This window comes from Pan paniscus, chromosome 15, assembly GCF_029289425.2.
Source record: "Pan paniscus chromosome 15, NHGRI_mPanPan1-v2.0_pri, whole genome shotgun sequence".
Classification (NCBI taxonomy): Eukaryota; Metazoa; Chordata; class Mammalia; order Primates; family Hominidae; genus Pan; species Pan paniscus.
The window spans coordinates 55877028-55899930 of record NC_073264.2 but is presented as its reverse complement, the minus strand read 5'-3'; the positions used below and the strand labels follow the sequence as shown (position 1 = coordinate 55899930).

Genomic DNA, 22903 nt, shown 5'->3' with positions numbered 1-22903 from the left:
TGTGCCTGTGGGCTAGGAAGGGGAGGGGAGAGAGACAGTCACTTTTTGCTCACAGCACTTCTGTATTATTTGATTCTTTAACCACAGGAACAAGAGGGTTCGCATGAAGAGTGAAAATGATATTAGGTTCATAGTTGCTCTGAGCACAAGCCAGCCACTTGGCATTGCTGTGAGATAGTGGAGGGGAAACAAAGGTATAGGGGGAAGATTCTATCAACAAACCCGAAGCGCTCCGGGACAACCCAGCTTTTAGAAAGGGGACTGTCTGGACCTAGTCTTCCCAGTTAAGATGGAGAAAGCTCAGGGAAGATTCAGTATGAACAAAGAGGAAGGCTGAGAACTGGCAAAAGAGTGGCAGGAAGGGAAAAAATCAAGAAGGCGTTGAGAAGGTATACAGAATTGAAGACAGTGGTCACTCTGCTGGTGAGACTGAGGCCAGGGTGAAAGACCCATTCAAGGTGACAGATCTCCTTGTGCGCAGGACCTCTTCAAATCTTGTCCAGATTCTTTTTTATTGGGAATGGATTATACATAATTCTGCGTGAAAACAGAGGATGGGATGAAAGGACCCTGGGATAAAGCCTTCACAACCCCCAAATTTTATCATGTTTCTTCCCAGGAAGAAAAATAGCTAAGCATATAGAAATATGTGTAATTATATTGTTATATTTTGGTGCATAAATATAGAGAAAAGGAGCTTTAAAACAAAAGTGAGCAGAGTTTTGGAAGTCAAGAAGCAATGTGAGCAGGCCTCTGCACTGGGTAGCTGTCGCTCCCCTCCCTGACATGCCGTTCCCAGCGGTGTGTCCTCCAGCGTCCTCCTCCTCCCTGACCTCCCAATTCCAGCCTACCCCCCCACCCCATCCTGCACCCTCCTGCCTGACTTCTACTCGGAATCCCCCCAGGGAGAGTGGCCAGAGTCCAAGCTTCTCAGCTTTGGATTCAGGATTCAAAGTCCCCCACCATGGGCCACAACCTTTACAGCTCCCTGGGTCCACTTTCTGCTACCTCAGCCAGACCCTTTGGCCCAGCCACGGCTTCCGGGCCATGCTGTGGTATTCTGGACCTTTGCAGTCTTGCTCCTGGGTTCCTTCTGCCTGTAACTCTGCCTTCCCTCTCTCGACCCTCTGCTGTGCCCTGAAGCTCAGCTCCAACTCCAAGAAGCTTCCTTGCCTATTCCAGGCCACAGTAACACTTCTCTTCTTTAAACTCCTACAGATAGGACTTACTGGACAGAGCGTTTCTACTGTTCAGGGCATTTTCCTACAGGTACAACACATCTCCAGTTTGCCTGCCTTGGGGCAGTGGGGGTGGGGGGGTCCATCTAGATAGGTGCAGTGTAATTGCCTGTGTGGCTTGTTATTACTCCTGGAGTCTACAAAGTCTACAAGATCACTGCCTGCATAGAAAAGGGTTCAAGTATTCATTAGCTGTGCATAATTCCAACCACTCTGTTTTAGGAAGCATAGTGAAAGCTGAAATTGATCTGAAGTGTGCTAAGTTGCTCTTTAACCAAGTAAAGGAAAGATGGCTGGTACAACAGTCATCACTTTGCAAGAAAAGCCCAAACCAGGGGGAAGGTCTCAGCATCAACAGTTTTCTCTTTCTCTGTCTCACTCTCACTTTCTCTTTCCACACACACACACTACACATGGAGCCCTCCCACCTCCCCACCACCAAAGCCCTCTTGTGCTATCTCTGGTTTAATCAATCTAGAAATATGACTAGTATCAAAAATATCCCCATCCGATTGCAACCAACTCTGGGGCTCCACATGCTGGCTCTCAGCCAAGCCGCCGCTATTCATGCTGGCAAGGCACAGTTTAAAAAAGGAAAGGCTTCTATAAGCTCCAAAGAATGCACGGTGACAGTCGAGGCTAAGCACTTTCCGGCTGGGTTTGCTAGGGCATCTATTTTGGCCTCCCCTCTGTGTCAAGGGGACATGAAGCGCCGGGCCCTACCTGGCTGCTGGAACATCAGCATGTTCTGTGGGGAAGTGTGCACGGGCAGCGAGCGGGTCCTCTGGACTGAGCTGTGGGTGCGGCTTGGCATGCTATTGCTGCCCCCGGGGTTGGCAAACCACAGGTTCTGGTGAGAAAAGCAAAAGGGGAACTTGTTAGTTCAGCCCCACTGGGGTGGAGAGCAGAGCCGCCAGCAAGAATTTGGGAGGCAAAGATCCCAGGAGAACTAACTTCTAGAAAAGGGGCTTGCAGGCCAGTGCTAGCATCTGCTTATTTATAGAGAGAGGGTTTAGATTCCATTCACTGTAATTTCTCTTCACCTCCTCAGTGGTGGCCTTGCTGTAAGCCTCAGCTTCATCTGGACACCTCTTTCCCTATCTGCAGAACTCTTTTTATCGCATTTGTTGCTTTTGCTTTTTCCCTGCCACTTTTCTAGGAAATGGGGGAGTTCTATAAATGTATGCAACGAAGAGCACAAACTATTTCAGGGCTCTGATTTTTTTTTTTTTTTTAAGATTCTTACAATGTACTCCAAAGCGAGGGGGCGAGAAAAGAAACTCTCAGCTGGCAATGAGCTGGCACAACTCAGCCTGTGTGTCCCAGTAGTGACGTCTTCTTGAACTGATCTGGGGGCTGGGGACAATGGTCAGAAGATGGGGCTTTCTGGTACCCTGGGTAGTGAATCCTGCCCGTCTTGCCTGAAGCCCTTTTCCTGTTTTTAAGCTGATCTGTCATCCCTTAGTTTCTCCTGAGACCCCAGAACCTCAGACCTACTTGTGTCCCTCTGATCCTAATCCCTACCCACAGAGCTTCGAGAAGCTCTGGGCACACAGGCGGAAGGCACTGGGCAGGGGTGGGGCCTGGGGCTAGAGGGGTATGAGCGACGGGCCAGAGAAGTCAGCTCTAAACTGCACAGCAAGAACCTCTGGGCAGGCTGAGAATGTGTTAACTCTCCCCCTGGCACACTCTCTCAGACTTTGTCCTGTGGATGCTCCACCAGAGCTGGGACTGAGACAAAGGAGCTTTTTGCCATGGATAAAAAGGGCAAGAAACTTCTCTAAATGCCAGGCTCTCCTGGAACCCAGATTTGGGTGGTAGAAGGTCAAGCATGGGGCAAAGAAGAAATAGGTCTTGCATTTCTTTCTAAAGGTCCTCTTGTGCAGGGTCCCCAAGGTTAAAGTGGTCCTCTGGGCATCCTAAACACAGCTATGGGGTTGCTCTGTCTGCTAGAGAACAACGCGAACAATGCTGTTACCTCTGAGGAATGGTGGCAACTGCCCCCAGCATAGTCCCCCTTGGCCTCTCTCCCCACCCTGGAGTCACCCGGGGGGACATCTGCAGCCTTGGGCCTTGAGCTTGGCCATCCTCCTCCTTCCTTGGGGCAGAACAAACCTGTCTTCCTTGTTTCATGATGGTGGGGGCAGCTGTGGTGTTGCGCTGGTTGGAGCTGACGAATCCACTGGTGCCCAAGAGGCCCAGGCGGGCGGAAGGGACGTTCCGAGAGGGGATCTGGTACTGGCGCGGGTTCCGTCTGCCCATGCCACCGCCCACAGAGCCAGCCGTCGGGAGGGAGTTGGATTGCCCAAAGCCTCGACTGTGAGAGCCAAGAGAGAAGGAAGAGAATATCAGTCGTTATTCAGCCCTTTTTAAGCCACAGGCTTCCCAAGGGATGTCGCCTTGGAGGTCTCATTTTTTTTTTTTTTTTTTTTTTTTTTTAGTCAGGGTCTCACTCTGTTACCCAGGTTGGAGTGCAGCAGTGAGATGTAGGTTCACTGCAGCCTTGACCTCCTGGGCTCAGGTGATCCTCCTATCTCAGCCTCTGGAGTAGCTGGGACTACAGGCATGTGCCACCATGCCCAGCTAACTTTTTTTTTTTTGGTAGAGATGGAGTCTCACTATGTCGCCCAGGCTGGTCTCAACTTTTCAGGCTCAAGCGATCTTCCCAACTCAGCCTCTTGAGTAGCTGGGACTACAGATTTTTATATTTTTGGTGGAGACAGGGTCTACCATGTTGCCCAGGCTGGTCTGGAACTCCTGAGCTCAAGTGATCCTCCTGCCTCAGCCTCTCAAAGTGCTGGGATTACAGGCGTGAGCCACTGCACCCCGCCTCTGCTCACATTTTGACAGTTATGAAGCCTACAGGGAGCTGTGTGCCAGCAAATAACTATAATTAAAACAGCAGCTAACATCTGAGAGGCTATATCACATGGAACTTCCTGGGACTTCGACATTATTTTTCGATCCTTGCAACAACCCTATGAAGTAGGTGCTCTCTCCTTTGTAGCTGGAGAAGTAAAACAGTGCGTAATCCTTGTGCACAGGTCACACAGCCAGCAGGGGGCAGCGCTGGCACGCAGGCTCAGCAGGTTCACCAGCACTCTGCCTGCCGCCTTGCGCCTCCCTACTGCATCTTCTCCAACCCATGCTGCTGCAGATGAGGACACAGGTCTTGAACACTCACATGCTTTTGAGAGGCCACAGAGCAAGAAAACAGCAGAGTCAGGGTCACAACTGGTCTGACTCCTGTCCCAGGGCTCCCTTCTTTAATCCTATCATTGTTTCTGCTCAGCCTGTCTGTGTGGCGGACTTGGAGAAGCCTGTGAGGCCCACCAGGATGTAAGCTCCATGTCTGTCCTCATCCATCCTGCATGTCCGGTGCCTGAATCAGTTTCTGCACAGTGAATGCAGTTGAATGAATGAACCAATGAGTCTCTGCCATCATGACGCATCCTCAAATGGGAGAGCTGATGCCACCTGTGGGGCGAGGGATATAAGGTCGGAGATGATGTTTGCAAGTGTTCTGGACCTAGGACACAGACTGCCTTCACTTCACAGGCCCTCCCTGCAAAGTCGGCTGCATAAGGGCCAGGGCAGGTCCATGCTTCTCCTGGGTCCGGGCAGGGAGGCTGCCAGAGCCCTTAGCATCACGTGCAGATGCCGGCGCTGCCGTTGGGTTGGGTGACCTCAGCACTGAAGAATGCATCCTCTCTGACACGCCTCAGGTCCGGGAGGTTACACAGCAGCCGGCAGGGTTTCAGGAACCAGCACATTCTTTCCAAGAAGAGTCAGCTTTAGTCATTCACGGATGTTGAAGTCGAAATGTTTTACCTCCAGTGGCCACAAGATGGAAGAGATCTGCTTTTCCAGCGACACAGGGGAGGTTTGTACCAAGCCTGCGGGGAGACTCCGGGAAGCAGGGCTGACGTAGTTTAACCAGTTGAGGGTGATAGGGGCCTGCAGAACAGTCATTTCCTGAGAAAGAGAGCTGTGCCTGTATGTAGGGGGAGGGGCATCTGAGCCAGCAGTGCAGATCTCAGAAAATGTTTCTCTTCTCCCCAGAATTCCTAAATTTCCTAAGGGGAGAAGTGGCACGAAGGAGAATTCTGGGCTTGTGCCTTTCTACTTCCAGGCTTTGGTGGCCAAGGAAGGAGTTCTAGATTCTGGTCAGAAGCTCATCTAAATGTGGTGAGGAGGACACTCACAGGTTCTTGGTATCTTTGTCTTGGCCTTTCTTCCTTTTTTCTCCCATTTTCCCTTTTAAACATTTCGTTTTCATTTTTACGAAGGCTTCAGATTTTTTGGTTTGAAGGAAGAACTCAGGGCCAGGAGGGGTAGAATAAATTTCACATGATGAGACCTCCTTTGGAGGAAGGACAATCTGACTACGTGAGGTAGAGACAAGGGCCGAGTGTTTTTTTGTTTGTTTGTTTGTTTTTAATGACAAAAACTAGTCCTTTGAGTTCTGAAGTCGGAATTTTGGCCACCTGGTAGATGATTCAGTATTCTGCTATGATTTTTCCTTATTTAGCGTGGATAGCGTTTTCTCACTTTCCTTTTTGGTTGGATTTTTAAAAAGTTATTTCATATGCAAAATACAGAGTCAATGAGTGATGCTAAAATGATTTGTGTTTCCAGGAAGGCAAGACTGAATTCTTAAGCAATATAATGTGGGAAGAGGACTCTGTTATGGGATACTTAGTCACTGGAGAAAGGAGGGATCCAGGGACTCTTAGGACTCAGCTGTATAGGAGAGGGGAGTAGGACGTGATGAGGGGAGAATTTGGCTAGGCCATCTTTCTCTCTCCTGATGGGACCCTTCGAGGGTTATTACAAAGCCAGCTTTGCAGAGGGTTGCCACTGCTGGCAACCAGAGTGAACGCTTGGGTTACTTAAGATCGCTAGGCTTAATGAAATCATCAGTGCTTTCTGGGGAGAGAACAAAGTGACAAAAGCAAGTTTTCCTTTCTCATTCTCTTGCCTTACCTTTCTAAATCTGATTTCATTACACTGAAATGTTGAAATGCATGAAAAGTCTTTGATAAAGTAACATTAATAAGAACCAATTAATTTGGGATTTGTGATAATTCAAGCAGGGGTTGGGTTGCAGTTACCTTTGTATTATTGGAGAAACAGGTCTTCAAAGCAAATTAATAGCACAAAAAGATCCCAGAGGAAATACTTATGAGTATAAAACATTTTCCAGCATTTTAGTAACATCCAATTGAACATCCACAAGCGATTCATTCTTATCTAATCAATTAAAAGGGGTCCATTAGGACTCCAACCTGGCAAACCTTGGGTTAGCCCAATCCAAGTGTTACTAACAAACACCCTGGAGAGGTCAAGGTTCATGTCCCCTGCTCCACCTCCAGAAGGCTCTCGGATGTGGACCAATGACAACACAGGGCTGACAGAGGCCAGGGTGGGACTTTTGGAGGAGCAGCAAAGAGCCGCCCCATCTTCATCTCCAATCTCCGAATGCCTTCTTCCTCTTGGAACTTGTCTCCCAAGGGCCTGGTGTTGCAAGAGGAGTCTGGAACCTTTTCTATTCACCTGGGAAACGTATTGCTGCTCTTAGAGAAAAGCCACTTGGGATGGGGGTAGGCCCCAGGGCAGGAGGCCAAGGAAGCAGACCTTGCCTTTCATCTGGGCCATCGGGAATCCTCAGGGCAAAGAGGTAGTCTAGTCCAACCCACGAGGGTTGGCAACCCCAGAGGGCTTGGGGCCAGGGAACTGGTCCTGAAGAGTGTCGCTTTGCCTGAACAATCTTTTCTGCTCATCATCCTGAGACCATGAGAGTTGCCTGGCTTCCATAGGGTTAAAAGCATGGAGCTGGAGCTGGTGCCAGCCTGCCTGGTTCAAATCCCCAATGCTGCTGCCTATGAACTTGTCTGTAAATGGGGTTAACAACAGCAGCTCTACCTCACATGGTTGTCATGAGGATTAAATGTATTAATATTCTTAAAGTGCTTGGATACCACTTGGCATATGTAAGTGCTAAATAAATGTTTGTTTAATAAATAACCGTTATATATGCTGGAATGTGATCACACTTCAGTTTTAAAATTAATCTTTCATGAAGTCTTTTCACAAACTTCAACTGGCCTTATCTCCCTTAAATACAAAATAGTGATGTTTTAAGGCACGCTTACGCAAATAAATGCCCAAAATTTTAACACCACGGGCAGAGAGCTTCTATACATGCACCGAGAAATGAAATGAATTCAGACCCTTTCAGGTGCAAGTGAAGAAATTATCTGCTCATGTTTTAAAAGTGTAAAATAGAATGTTAATTTTTCAGGATGTTTACATTCTCATTCCCTTATGTCTCAACAATTCCCTATCATTGTTTAAGGCTTAACCCTTCCTCTACCCTTAATTTCTCCCACAAATTGTCACTGCAGTTCATCTTTAATATGTAATTGGATTCCTCAATTTAAAACTATATTAAGGTAATGGGTTCTAAAGTACAACCAGGCTTATTTTTAACTGCGTGCAAGAAGCTGAAGTACTATGAAAAAATCAAGAATTGTACTGCTCCACTATGAGACTGCAGACCAAAATAGACTAGCACTGGGCTCTTCACCCTGCCACCAACTATAATTAGCTTGTCTACAGCACGAAGGGGGAAAAAAATCACACTACCACTTAAGGTGCTGATAGAACAACCCATTTTTATCCTTTCAGATCCCCCTTTTGTGGGTAAGCCATCCTGTGTTTTGCCTGCATTCGTTAAATCATACCCACTCTCCCCTCTGATACCCATCCGGACTATTACCATCATTTTGACAATGCAAACTGTGTTACAAAAGCTCACATTCAGCTCTTCGCCTGGGAATGCTCACTCTCACAGCCTTTTCCCAGCCCCACCTGTTTAAGCAATGCAATTTGGAACTCGCCACAGGGCATCTTCGTGAACAAGGAATGGTGCCCTGCCATATTCCTGCCCCAGGAACCGAGGTAGGCAACAAGGCGCCAGGGGAACCACTATGCATTACAAAGAATGAAATCCCAACATACTTTCTTTGCTGTCGATATCCTGATATGTCTAGAAGGGTTTTCCGAGGGAAAGACCGAAAGAGCTTCTGCACCTGCTGTTTCCATGACAACAATCTTTTTTTCTGTGTCTCTGTAAATGCCTGCAAAAACAAACAGGACTTTTAAATGGGTGACGCAGCCTGGCATTAGAGGGAGAAATATGCAATTAATAGGGGAAAACATTGGAGTCTCTGCAGTTGCCTTTTCTTCACCTGTTTCTAACCTGGTCCAAACGTAGTCAGTTTAATTTGGGAGTTGCCCTATTTTGAAAATTTAAGTTATCTGACATTGGAGGTGCGTGATAAGGTACACGCATCAAACTGCTGACAACCCTTATTTTTGGTGACATTTCTGGCAGATCCATATCCACATTCCCCCTCCCTCCTGACTCCACTCCAGACTCTATTTATTAACCAAGAATGAATTGCAAAATTGATTGTTGAATACTCTGGCTTTTGCAGGCCCCCTGCATTTTCATAATCAATGAAAATTCTCAACCACTCCAAAAATCAATCTGCTTGATGGTGTGTGGGCACCCTAGAGTGGTCTACAGGGTGTCAGAGAATGGACTATATTCTCTGTGTTTCAGGGCTTTGCTGAGACATCTCCAGTTAATGGGTCTCTTGCCTTACAAAAATTCCAGTGTACCAGTCCTGACTTAAACCTTCTCTAAAGTTTAGGGAAGTATGTAGGTCTGATGCCTGCAGAACTCTTTTCTAGTAAAACTGGTGTGTGTGTTTTGCCTACTGCCTTGTAACAAACTCTTACCTATGTTATATTTCCTTTTGCGTTTAGCCTTTGTAGTTGCCACAGACTAGGAAAGGACTTTATGTGGGTTAGGAGTCTCCAAGGCAGGAACTCTCAGATTCATGATATATTACAAGGAGACAGTCAAAATTCAGATGCCTGGGCTCCCTTCCACATGCCCAGAGCCTGATTTAGTAGATCTGAAGGGGATGTCTAGAGAGTTTGTGTTTGTAGCAGGTGCCCTGGTAATTCTGCTGCAGGTAGAGCATGAACATGAGGTGTTCTAGATGGTGAGGACCCCATGTCACATATGAATCCCCTGCCAAGTGACTAGAACTGTAACTTAGAACACGTGCTGTGGGAAATCCATGTGATTTGATTGATTCACAGTAACAAGGATGGAGAGAAGTTTCCGAAGCAGTTTTGTCAATAGGGCATGAATTCCTTTAAGTAGTCATAAAATATTACTCAGTAACAGACTAAATGACTAGTTCCCATAAAGGAAACAGATTCCTTAAATGGAGGAAAAAAATGACAGCTTAGTTGTCTCCCAGTGATGCTTAATCTTTAAGGACCTAAATACCAGGAGAGCTCTGTGGACAAAAGCAGAAGGATGTTAATCGTGTGGCAGAAACGTCATTGAGGACTTACAAACCCCTTCTTCCCGGGTGACCTTAGCCAGATGCCATTAAGAATATGCATCAAGGTGGGCTAGGAGGCGAGGGCGTGGCTCTTCTCCACAGTCCCTCTCATTGGTTGGTGATGCTCCCTGCATGTCCAGCTACACACGAGTACCTCTGAAACCGGGCAAAAGGCAAGCGTTTCTGCTGGACTAACAGCCAGAGGGGATCATTTCTGCTTTTGACTGGCTTATTCAGCCACATGTTGTGTGAGGACACATGTGGGCATGCTGGTCAGGGTGACCTGGGGAGGAGAGTTGTGGGCCAGAGGAAGGCTCTGGATGCAGATGGGCAGGGCTCGAATCCCTGCACGCCTTTATGCATGCCCCTCTACCCAAGACTCAGTGCCTCCTAGAAACTGAGGATGATAATATCTCCCTCAAAAGGATGTTGTGAGAATGAAATAACACATGAACAACACTTAGAATACCTGGAACGTGCCTCGCTCTTAATAACGGTTCAAATAGATGCCACTCACAGGTGTCACACTGGGGTTTTGTTTTAGACTGCACAGACCGGCCGTTTGGTGGTGGTATACGGCTGTTCATCGCGTTAAGTATTCAACATGACCTTGAGCTCCAACAATAGCACACAGCAAATGACTTCAAGGTCTCTAAACTATAATACTGAGCTGGTCTGGTGCCAGCCTGAAGGACAACTGGCCTGAGTTTCCAAGTGACAACGGCGTAAAGGGCTCATTTCATGGATGTGCTTCCTAAGACATCATTACAGACATGACATCTTCCCTGGTGGCAAACAGCATCCAAGAAGGTGGGAATGTTGGCGCCTTCCTGGGGAGGTCGGCGCATTCCCTGAGCACCTCAATGGGCAGCGGGCTCCTTTCCTTCAGGGCTGCAGATGGGAGCCAGCCCATTAGCAGTGCTGAGTGAGAGTGGGGGCCGGTTCTCAGCTGGGGGTGTGGTGCTCGGTTGTGGCTGGCTCCAGGAGTTTCTGAACACTGGTTCCTGGCCTACAGGGGAGTGCTCAGTTATGGGGGATCTGCATTGGCTATGATGCCCAAAATCTCACTGCAGCCCCCTCCACTGGCAGCCCCAGGTTGGGCTGGGGAGCAGCTTCCTGAGGGGCCTGGAGGGGAAGGGAAGGCTTCATGCCCAGCAACTGCCCAGGCACCCCTAGTCACCACTCCAGAGTTCTGGCCCTCTCAGGCCTAGACCAATGCATCTGTCTGGAGGAAGATGGCTACGGTGTCCCAGCATATGTGGCTGGATGAAAAGGTTCATAAAGAGGCAAGAGCTCATCTTCTCAGAGCCACCTCAAGACACAGTGAAGTGCCCAGAGGCCTGGGATTATAATTCAGGAGTCAAAGTGACTGGTCTCAGAAGTAAAATTCAGAACTTTCCTCTCCTTCCTTTCATGACTCTGGGGACTCGGTCCCTCCATCCCGGGAAGGAAGGGAGGTGTCCTGGCCCACTCAATACCTTCCCTGCTCCCAGCCAGCTAAGGAACAGCGTGTCCGGGCTATGAAGGGGCGTCCTGTCTCTCTGTGCCTGGGTGAAACTTCTTCCAGGATGGAGGCTGTGCGCCTTCACGGGGCCTCACAGGCAGGGCGTGTTCTACCCACACAGAATAACCGGAGGCTGTGGAAAATTATTCAGACGCTTTTCCTCTCTCTCAAAGTAAAATCATAAAAAGCCCTGAACAACATTTTCCCTTCCAAAGCAGCACGCAGGCCCCTCCATCCTGACATGAACTTAGCAAGCAGACACCTCACCATCTCCTTCCTGACCGGGGCCCCCAGCCACGAGAGGCCCCTCTGGGCAACCAGAGGAGATCACTTGGGGCTGCACGGAGGTAAAGGGGAAAAAACAAAACCAGAGCCAGGGTACCAAGGGAGGACATGCAGGATGGCAGGCAAGCAGGAAGCGTCAGGCCAAAGTTTCAGGGCTGCCGAGGGACAATTAGGAAGCCTGTGGATTGTTTGGCACAGGCAGCTGGAGGACTCATTATTTCTGTCTCATGGGCTCAGCTGTCTTGAGGCAAGGTGGACAGTACCTTGTCCTCCAATATCAATGCTGAGAGCAGGCGTGGGAGAGGAAGCAGAGTTCCGGTTTGCTTTTATCAGAGGCTGAAATCCTCCCCATTCCGTCTGCCCCAAGCCACCCACAAATGTCCTACTTCTCAACAAAACACGGAGCCCTGCAGACATCACTCTCTTCTGCCTCCTTACGAACCGAGTCTGTACCACCAGGACTCTCGCTTGCCTTTCAGGTCTCAGGGTGGAGAGGGTTCCTCCACGGAAATGCCCTGTTCTGGCTCCAGGTTTGGTGCCCGCTGCTGCTGCTCCTCTGTGCTCCAGGGCACTCAGGGATGACCTTATCAGAGGCTTTCTCATCATGGCTGTGATGGCCTGTTTCTTTCTGTCTCACCCCTTCTCTCACTACTGTAACCTGCCTAGGTGCTCAGTAAGTATCTAGGGAATGGACAAGTTGTAACATTCTTCACTGTGTTCTTGCTTTCTCTTCCTTTGTCGCTTTTTCCTGGCCAAAACGAGTCCAGTGTCAGGATTCGAAATAGAAAAGGATTAGTCAAGGCTTGTGGGGAGAAGGCCTTGTCCCTGAAACAAAGTCACAAATAAGCCTTCCGTACGGGCTTTTGACAGTGCCTGGGTGCTCTAGGGAAGCCATTAAAGAGGGAAAAAACCATTTTTTTTTTCAGCGAAAAGTCTAGTACTTTGGTATAGTTAAACATTTCAGAGGATGGCATGTCTGAGCCCCCAACCTAGGCGGCTGGTCACTGTAGTCACACTGACAACTTTGGCCAGAGCCGCTTGGGCACATAAGAATCCATACGGCCAAGAGGAGAAACTGCAAAAATGAGGGTTTGGGGAAGTGGGGAAGGGGGAGCTGGGATGGAATCCCAGAGGGGGACTGTACCCTTGTATGTGAAGTGTGGGTAGTGGGTGAGGGCCCTGAGAACTGAGTGAGAACTTCGATAGCACAGGGCCCATGTGACAGCTGGGAGGGTGAGAACATGAGAGGGAAGTGGAGAAGGGGCCTGGCCGCTGTGCTGGGCGTCTCCTTTCACCGGAGCCTACTGGACTCCTGGAGTACTGGCTGCCCATGCAGCAAAGGTGAGGAGGCCTGGGGCCTTTACTATTTTTTTTTTCCCCGAGACAAGTCTCACTGTGTTGCTCTTGCTGGAGTGCAGTGATAGGATCATAGCTCACTGTAGCCTTGGCCACCTGGGCTCAAGCCATCCATCCTCCCACCTTGGCCTCCCGAGTAGCTGGGATTACAGGTGTGCGCCACCACACCTGGCTTTTTTTTGTTTTTTGTTTTTTTCGTAGTGACAGGGTCTTGATATGTTTCCCAGGCTGGTCTCAAGCTCCTGGCCTCGAGTGATCCTCCCACCTCGGCCTCCCAAAGTGTGGGGATTACAGGTGTGACCCACCGCCCCGGCCCCCTTACTATCTTATTCTCACATCGAAATCCTACAAAAAGACTTCGCCACCCTAGGTTTATCTGGTCCCAAGTTTTCTCTAGTCTAGGCCTTGCTGCTGTAGCTCTTTGTGGGGAGGGAGGGGTGCCCAAGGAGCCACTGGAGTTTTAGGTCTGAGGTGCAACTCCCTCTCCCTACATGTCCCTCAGGGACAGCCACCAGTGCTGACAGCTGCCTAGCCCCGCCATGCCAAAGGGTCTGTCTCACTCTGTATATGAAGACTGTGCCTGAGAGTCCAGTAGGCACACCTGCAGCCTGCCTCAGGCCTCCTCCAAAAGGATATGTGGCAAATACGATTCCTACAACAATCGCAAACCCAAACACACACACACATATACACATTCATTATTTCTTTATGGGCTCTCTTTCTCCCTTCCTCTCTCCAGTTCCCTGAGCTAAAAGGCAAGAGTTCAACACAAGATTTTTAAAAGACCTGACAATGCCCAGGGCTAAGCAGCAGGGCTCATGTGTTACCCTCTGAGGCTTGGCCACCCAGGGCTGCTTCCCCAGCCAGAAGTCGTCGCAGGCGTTCACAGCACATCAGAGCACTCAGTCTGGGCAAATCTTTGGATACCAAAGTAATGTTCAAGCTGTGTTTGGGTTTGAGGCTGTCATAGCCTAGTTCTGCCCAACCTATTATTAATAACTGTCCACCACTCAAAAACAAGTTGTTGGAGACTAAAATGATCACATCACAGAAACTCTGAGAACCATTTCTAAGCAATAAAAAAAAAAATGGTTTTGTAAAACCTGTCACTACTCACCTCATGAATTAGACACTTGTCTATGAGCTGTAAATAGGAACTTATATTTTCCTCATCAGGTCTGGAGACCAAGAGCTGTGTGCACACTGTAATTAAAAAGAAAAGATGAATTAGAAAAATGCACCCCTTTCTAATCTCTGGGACCTGACTCTCATTTCCCTTCAGGTCCAACGCTCTGAGAGGTATGTGTGTCTGAGGCTTTATGTAAGGCTCACAAAAAAGGCCAAGAGGCTCCTCATTCCACAGAAGTCAAAGGCTGGGTCACCATGGGAGCCCTTGTCTCGAGAAGCCCCTTGGGTTAATTCCAGTCATGCCATTCTATATGAAGCCTTCTGCAATAAGACACTGCAATAAGAGGAAGAACACAGCAGTGAATAGTGGCATCCTGAGCTTGGTCTTTGAAAGTGGCTCTGTGTGAGGGGCTTCAAAAGTATCCAAGACCCTGACACTGTCAGAGAGCAGCCTCCGTGATTTTATGAATGAGCGCACACCCCTCGCCAGGTGCAGAGGCAGTGGCGTTTGTGTTTGGAGGAACGAGCTGGCACCTCCTGGAGACGGGGAGGTGTGTGGGTGTGCACATGTGCAGGAGGCCTGCTACTCACTCCTCAGAGGGTTGCTTTCTCAGAGTGATATGCACATTTATGCACACACAGGCGCAGGCTCACCTACACACTCAAGTCAGTGCTAAATAGGATGGAACAGAGTTAGTCTGCGGGTAGAGTATACACACGCACTAGGTTTCTCACGGCCATGTTACTGTGGCCCATTCTGGTCTCATTGTAGAGGTGACGATTCCCCGACTTTCTCAGTTGTGTGTACAGGGCCACAGTGGAGATGGGTGGACAAAAGGAGTCAGCCAGAGAGTAAAAATGTCTGCCACTCAAGGAGACCAAGCTTGAAACCTGGCATCATACTTGATTCCTCCCTGTCCCTAACCCTGCATGGCTGATTGGTCACACAATCCCATTTATTTCTTGCCTTTGCACATAGACTTTCAGTATAACATTGTTTGTCATAACAAAACCTTGTAAACTACCTCACTGCCTATTAATTGGGACTTTGTTAAATACATTACGGTTTATGCATACAGTGGAATAGTATGCCATCTTTAAAAAAAACTTTGAGATGGTGCTATTTGTATTGATAGAAATATTGTAAGTATATATACTTTTAAAATTTTATTTTATTATTTTGTTTTTGAAAGACAGGGTCTCACTATGTTGCCGAGGCTGGTCTTGAACTCCTGGGCTCAAGTGATTCACTTCGGCCTCCCAAAGTGCTGGGATTACAGGCATGAGCCACTGTGTCCGGCTACAGTATTTTTTTTTAAAACCCACCAGCCTGTAGAAAAGACTGTAAATAAGGCCTGCGTGTGTATAAAAGTGAATATTCGGCTGGGCGCGGTGGCTCATGCCTGTAATCTCAGCACTTTGGGAGGCTGAGGCGGGCAGATCACGAGGTCAGGAGATCGAGACCATCCTAGCTAACACGGTGAAACCCCGTCTCTACTAAAAAATACAAAAAATTAGCCGGGCGTGGTGGCGGGTGCCTGTAGTCCCAATTACTCGGGAGGCTGAGGCAGGAGAATGGCGTGAACCTGGGAGGTGGAGCTTGCAGTAAGCCTTGATCGCGCCACTGCACTCCAGCCTGGGTGACAGAGCCAGACTCCATCTCAAAAAAAAAAAAAAAAAAAAAAAAAAAGTGAATATTCATGTGCTTATGTATGATGATGAAGTTTCTGAAAGGATATCCCAAAACTTAATAGTGACTATCCCTGGGAATGAGGATGGCAGGGTTTGGGGTTGGGGGAGGGTGGTTTTCCACTTTCCACCATGTTGTTAATTTGAATTGTGTATGCTGAGTGTTAACTGGGGTTACAGCTTCCTTTAAGGTAGGTAAAATATAAAGAAGCAGGGCCATAGCACTGTGGGTCTCTCGGGAAGTAGGGCGATGTACCGCGTGTTCAGTAGCTGCTCCACTTGGGCTTGGCAGAGCTGTGTCTTCACCCATGGGGAAATCTGTTCTAATCCAACACAGCTAAGGGGTGGGTGGGGGAGAGCGAGGGCCCACCCTGGCCATCAAGCTCCAAGGGAAGCTGTGAGTCATCTCCTCCACCAGATTACTATGAATTTAAGTCTTTTTTTAGGACATGCCTTAAGGTGGGTGGTGGAAGGGTGGGGGTTGTTCTTACTGCAAACTTGGTTTTTTAAAATGGTCTGAAATATTGGACAATAACAGAGAAAAAATTGTTTTCCCCTTCCAAAGGAAAAGTGCTGGCATTACCACATGTTAAAAAATAATCAAGATGGCTTGTAAGACACCCAATTAAGCATAAATTATTCTACTGGTGGACATTTTCAAGGATATGGAAATAAGGGTCTGCCCCAGAAAAGGCAGAGGGTAGCCCAGGTAGAAAGGGGCGTTCTTACCCAAAGGACCACGCTGTGGAGTCTACCCTCCCCGACAGGCGTGCACCCAGCATGTATGCTTGGATGGTCTGTGGGAAGGCCTAACTTTAGATACTGGTGTCATCCCTCAATTTTTGCACCGCCTACTTATGAGGCATCTACTGTAAGCACTGTGCTACAAAAGCAGGGTATTGAGTAGCTATTAAAAGTGGTCTGTGCTGCAGACTAATGAAGATACAGTCAAGCAAACAGGCAATCACAATCTAGTGTGAACTGGGCTAAGACAAGGAAAGTAAAGGGGGACGTGGGGCAGGTGAGAGGCGGTACCTCACCCAGCCCAGTGGATCAGCAGGCTTCCTGGAGCACGTGAGGACTTGGCTAAGACCTGGAGAAGGAGGCATGACCCAGATGAAGGGAATGGGGTGAGGAAAAGAGTGTTATAGGCAAGGCTGTCCCATGTGGATGTGCAGGCTGTGCACTGCACAAGTGCATGCCAAGGTGAGTGCTAGCAGTGCTGTGTCCACCCAGACAGGGCACCATCTTGTAATTCACATGAAGGCTTTGTATAAACTAGTAGGGGCCTAGGTTCTAGGCAGAGGGGAGGTGTGCACAAAGGCTCAGAAGCCAGGAAAATATGCAAACTTTTGAGAACTCAAAGATACAAAGTCTGGAGTGTAGAATGGAGGTGGTAAGGGCTGTAGAGGTACCAAGGAGGCGCCAGATGACACGTGACTCTTTAGGTTTGGATTTTGTCACCTAACAGCAGAGAGAACCATCACATGAAACTTAACCTTGTTCTATCTTGAGCTGATAAGACTCATCATGCAGTGGTAACCACGTGCATGATGGAGAGACTGCAGGGTTCAAATTCCAGCCCTGCCATCAGCTGTGTAAGCTCAGGTGGGCTAATTAGCCTGTGTGCCTCAGTTTCCTCCTCTGTAAAATGGGATAACTTGGGGATTAAGTAAGCTCTATAGGTAAAGCATGGAGAACTGTGTCTGCTATAGAGGAAAAGCTAAATAAACGCAAGCTATTTGTACTAGAGCATTTCACATGGCAGGCCAGCCGTGAAGAGAGAATATAAACGCAGACACGGGAGAATGAGAACAAAACAGTTCCATGCCGGGAATTCTCCAAACCATGGCCACATCTGAGAACACTTTCAGTGGTGAGGAGAGAGGCCACTGCCAAGGCTGGCATTTTTCTGCACAGGGAGGTCTTTGGGCTCTGGCTAAAGGCATCTGTGCCCCTTCAGTTTGTCACTTATTTTCTGCCGCTTTTGCTTTGGGGAGAGGGTGAGATGCTGAGTGAATGGTTTGTTCCCAAAATCATCTTTTTCGGAGTCCTTCCCACCTTCCTCCTGCAAGGGTCCACTGGCCCAATGAGCACTGTAATAAAAGGGCTGGCATCCCCTAGTCTGAGGGAGTTGGGAGAGAAAGGAGCCGGGATTAAGGAGTAGGTCTCCTGGGGTCACAGTGATTGCAGTTCAAACCCAAAAGGCTTAACCTCTCTGAACTGCACTTTCCCCATCTGTAAGATGAAGCTAATGATGTCTACTTGGACAGGGAATTTATCCAGCACCCAGGGGAAGCCCCCAGGAGCCTGTCACTCTGGTTAGTGGTATGCAGAAGAAAAAAGAAATGGGCGAATGGGGCTCTACCTTTCCCCATGACGCGTGTGAACTGCCCGGGGAGGTCCCCCTCCGGAAGCGGGGCGACGGCCAGCTCCCCATCGCAGCTGCTCAGCTGGTGCGGCTGGAGCCCCCCGCTGGCCCCGGCCGAGGGGGTGGCCGTGGCACCAGTGGCTGCGGCCCCATCTTTGCAGTCGGGGCTCTGGCTCTCGGGGCCCATCAGTGAGGGCTGACGCGGGGCCTGGGGCTCCCGGCGGCGAGCCTCGGGGGTGGTGCTCGGGGAGCTGTAGGCCTTGATCGGAGTCAGGATCATCTGGTGCAGTTCCTGGAGCGGGATGCGCAGGCTGCCCCCCTCGATGATGTCCTGGACGGTGAGAGCAGGAAGACCTCTGTTAGGCTCAGGAATAAGGGTTATCCACCCCTGTACCTGCCCTCCCCTGCCCTGAGCTCTTACAGGATTCGTGGCTGCTGGTACCCTCACCAGGACGTTTTTGGGAAAAGGGACCACTTTCGTTTCATCATTCTAATATTGGCCCAGGAAGAAAACTTCGAAAATACAGACAGGTATAGTGAGGAAAATACACACCACCAGAAAATCCCACTATCTAGAGATGACCACGAAAACAATTTGGTATATTTCCTTTTCTGCCTTCCTCTGTGCATTTCTGTAAAATGCAGTTATACATATTACAGTCACATGCTTTAGAAGCTGTACAACAAAGTTGGGTGACATGATGGCTTTGTGTCCTGTGTATGTTCTGGATGAAATAGCTTGTTCACACCATCACTCAGTCCGTGGCACACGCAGCACAGGGTAGCGATTAAGAGCAGAGACTCTGGGTCAGAGGCTGGGGTTTGGATTCTTGCACTCCCATGTGAACCTGGGCAAATGGCTTAACCAATTTGTGCCTCAGTTTCTCTGTGTACAAAATGAGCATATCGTGGCTGCCTCATTGCCTTTAGGGTTCCCCAAGGAGTTGACATCCAGCCATGAGATAACTATATCATGCCAGGGGCTGTGGTACGGGTCGGGGCTGCTGTGAGGGGAAGCTCCTGGAGAGGGTGACATGGGGCAGGGACCCAAATGAGTGTGGGCATGAGGATCCTGGGGAGAAATGCTCCAGGTGGAGGGCACAGCAAGGGCAAAGGCTCTGAGGGGGGAGTCTGAGGAACAGCAAGGAGGCCTGCGATGGAGCAGGTGGGCAATGGTGTCCCGTCAGACACCTAGGCCTGAGCCTGGAGGCCTTGGGCCAGGGCAGGGATACTGAAATCTAGTCTAAGATGGGAAACCAGGGAAGGTTTCGAGCAAGGGAGTGACAAGTTTTACAAGGATCATTCTGGAGAGGAATATGTATAGAACTGTAATATAATATATATGTCTTTATGTGTTGTATAATAACATTGGATCATTCTGCACATATAGTTTGATATACTGGGCACTACTTATTAAAAAAAGAAATAAAAGTTGATTCTGATAGATATTTTTCTCTATGCCAGATGCTCATAGAGGCCCAAACACTTGTGGCTGGGGCTTGGGAGCCTGGGGCCCTGCCTGGCATGGCGGCTGGGGTGGGCCCTCTGCAACAAAGCTGCTCTCCCTGTGTTTGTGCACATCAAGGTCTTCCTAGGACCTGGAAAGGACATTGATAATCAGGGTCCCAATCACTCATGAAGTATTTAATTTTTTTTTTTTTTTGGAGACAGCGTCTTACTCTGTTGTCCAGGCCAGAGTGCAGTGGCATGATCTCGGCCCACTGCAACCTCCGCCTCCTAGGTTCAAGCAATTCTCCTGCCTCAGCCTCCCGAATAGCTGGGATTATGGGCATGTGCCACCACGCCCAACTAATTTTTGTATTTTTAGCAGAGATGGGGTTTCACCATGTTGGCCAGGCTGGTCTTGAACTTCTGACCCCAGGTGGTCCGTCCGTCTCAGCCTCCCAAAGTGCTGGGATTACAGGCGTGAGCCACCACACCCAGCCCAAAGTATTTAATTTCCTGAAAGCTCAGAATAGCAAGGACATTTTAAAAAGCCTGATGCATGAGTATCCAATCCATTCCTGGGGTCATCTCTTACACTTGCTTGATGGCGTCAGGGAATGCAAACATATGAAATGTGATCATTTCTGCACCCAAACATTTCCAATCAATCGATCAGAAAAAGGAAAGCTGAGGACGGCAGGCTTGGACGTGCCTGTTTCAACTGTGGGCAGCGAAGAACACCAACAGCCACACCCTGTCGTTGGCAGGAACCTGCTTTTTTTTGGCGGGGAGGGGTGGGAAGTGGAGCCTGGATTATGCCTTAGCCTAGTTGGCACGAAGGGCTTATGAAGGAAGTGAAATTTTAATTAGCCACCAGAATTGTCTCTCAAACCTGGCCAGGGCCACTGTTCAGCCTATTTTAGGGGAGAAAGTCCCTTTTTCTCTTAGGAGAGTTTCGCATCTGCCACCTTCCTTCTACACATGACAGATGTCTCTGCAGGAGTCAGGCGTGATCCTGATCACTCCTTCCCTGCTGCCCACAGTAGACCCGGCCCTTTCCCAGCATCTAGACACCATCATGTGATTGGCTTCCTTGACTTGACCTGGTGATGTGACCAGGGCAGGCACAGGGAGGTGAGCTAGCTGACCCATGCCAGGAGAGCACCTACCACCTTTTCTGATCAGACTGCGTGCTAACTAGGGGACCCCTGGATCCTACCTTGAGGTCCTGCCAACGGCCCAACCAGCCCCTGGGTTGTGGGGGACACTGACCTCCTTGTCCAGCCCCTGACTAAGGAGGGGAAGGGAAAAGAGAGGGATGAAGCTTCCCCATGAAGAGGGGCTAGGAAAGCCACGCTGGGGTGATCACATGTATCCCTGCCATGCCATCCCATGCAGCTGCTGTCAATGGGATGAGCAAATGCATGCTTGGGACACTCTGTCAACTGCACCAAACCCCTGCCTGCTCTTGTCACATGGCAAGAAGGTTTCTCCAGCTAGTGGTGAGAGGAGATTTTGGTTACGTGAAGAGCATTCAAACAGGAAACATATGCATGCCCCATTCAAATCTTATCTGATTCTCCTATTGGAGGCAACCACACCAAACAAAACAAAACAAAACAAAACAAAACACACACACACATACACACACACAAGTAAAGAAACCAAATACATAATGAGTAATGTTGGACACTTTCTATAAAATATAACTTCCCAGGAATCATGTAGAATTTTTTTCCCCTCATAGACATCAAGCCATTGTCTCAAAGATAACACTTGGCTTACAACCAGTTAGCTCATCCTGTGCTCAAGCTGGCATCAGTAGCATGGCACTGTGATCATCAGGCCATGTTCCTGACACTTAAAAATGAATTTCTGAACTCAAAACAGAGTGCCCAAATTGAGAAGGAAACAGGGAGAAATGGCCAGAATGGAAATCAATCTAGCACCCTTGACTGTAAGAATTAATTCTCCTTGTTGACAAAAAATTGGGAATCTACCCAAGTCTTTACTGATCCTTCATACCAAAAATATAATCCCACATGATAAACACAAAGAGGCACAGTGAAGCTGTTCACTAACTAACGTGCTGTTACAAAGCTGAGGAGCTCCTTTGAGAGCAGACAGTGGGAAGTCTGGTCCACCACTGACCACAGCCATCACTCAGGAGACAAGCAGGAAGGAAATTACTTCCTGACTTATACCAGCCCTGATGTGGCTAACTTGGGTCTTGGAGGAAGGCTGGTTCAGTGCCTTTCCTGGGCGTATGACAACAAGCTGCAAACCATCTGGAAAAGAGAGTCTTGAGCAGCCGAAGTGTCCTCAGCACTCATGTGATATCTCTAGCTCCATCCTTCCCTTTGTGTAAGAATTGGGATTCTCACATAATAGACAGGACTCCTGTATCTAGCGCATCTATTCTTTCCTCCTCTCATGCACCCATCAGCTGCTGAGCCCTGTCATCAACCAGGCACTGTTACACACTGGGGATATGAAAAGAAATTAAGTCATAATCTTTGCTCTAAGGTGCTTGCAGTTTCTGGGACCCACACGGTATGATGGGCATCAGGGCAGGGAGCTGTGGGAACATATAAGAGGGATCCCTGACCACCACTGCATGTTTCAGGAAAGGATAAACAGCACGAAAGGAACAAAGGATGACAGGACGCTATACGTGGCCAAGCAGGGCTCAGGGTGGCCAGAGATGAAGCTGAAGAGCTTTTCCAAGTCCTTAGCAACCAACTTGCTAAGGAGTTTGGACTCACTTGAGTTTCTTTTTCTTAAAATCAGGATACCAGCAGCTCTCCTGATTACCTTAGGAAGTTTGCTGTAAGGGCCAAATCCACCGATAGCGGTGAAACATTTTTAAAAAGTATACAAGGCACCTTACTGGTATAAGGCATTATTACTCCAGAAATATTTAGCATTTAATATTAAGTTTATCTGCTGTTTCTCTGCAGCACTTGATGGAATTGGGGGTCTCAGATCTGAACCCAAGAGGACAAGATCTGGATGTGTTTGAAGAAAAGGCACAGGCTTACAGAGAAGCATTTTCTCCTTCTGTAAGCAGCAATAAATGGAAGTGAGGCGAATGCATGAGTGTGTGTGTATATTTCCTTCCTCCATGCCAAGGACCCAGGCTCAGAACATGGCTTAGTTTCACAGTTTGAGAGTGAACTGAAAAGGCAGGATGGTGAATAAAAGCACATGGAAACATTTTCATTACTCAAGATAAATGTTGAAAATTCTGCTCCAGTAACCATTCTAATTTTCCTTTTCCACCACGTATCTTGAGAAGTCTGCAATTCTGTACCCCATGGCCCCTCACCCATTCACACCAACTGGTTTACAGGCTTCTGCTTCTGTTTCCTCCCATTCCCCTAAAACTCCTATCATCATGGCATAGTGACCTGCTGAGGGCCAATTTCAGAGGACAGTGTTCCGTCTCCATTGTACG

General features: G+C 48.6%; 1 protein-coding gene across 13 annotated transcripts in view; it reads right to left on the bottom strand.

The window, feature by feature from the left end:
- The window catches only part of SAMD4A (sterile alpha motif domain containing 4A), a 227117-nt gene that overhangs the window by 14758 nt on the left and 189456 nt on the right, over nucleotides 1-22903 (bottom strand). For all 13 annotated transcript variants that reach the window (XM_063596216.1, XM_055097604.2, XM_063596213.1 and 10 more), the window contains 5 exons: nucleotides 17998-18331; nucleotides 13930-14015; nucleotides 8262-8380; nucleotides 3354-3555; nucleotides 1962-2088 (listed from right to left, as the gene is read on the bottom strand). In XM_063596216.1, the coding sequence (XP_063452286.1) occupies nucleotides 1962-2088; nucleotides 3354-3555; nucleotides 8262-8380; nucleotides 13930-14015; nucleotides 17998-18331 (868 nt within the window). The remainder of the gene's footprint in view (nucleotides 1-1961; nucleotides 2089-3353; nucleotides 3556-8261; nucleotides 8381-13929; nucleotides 14016-17997; nucleotides 18332-22903) is intronic.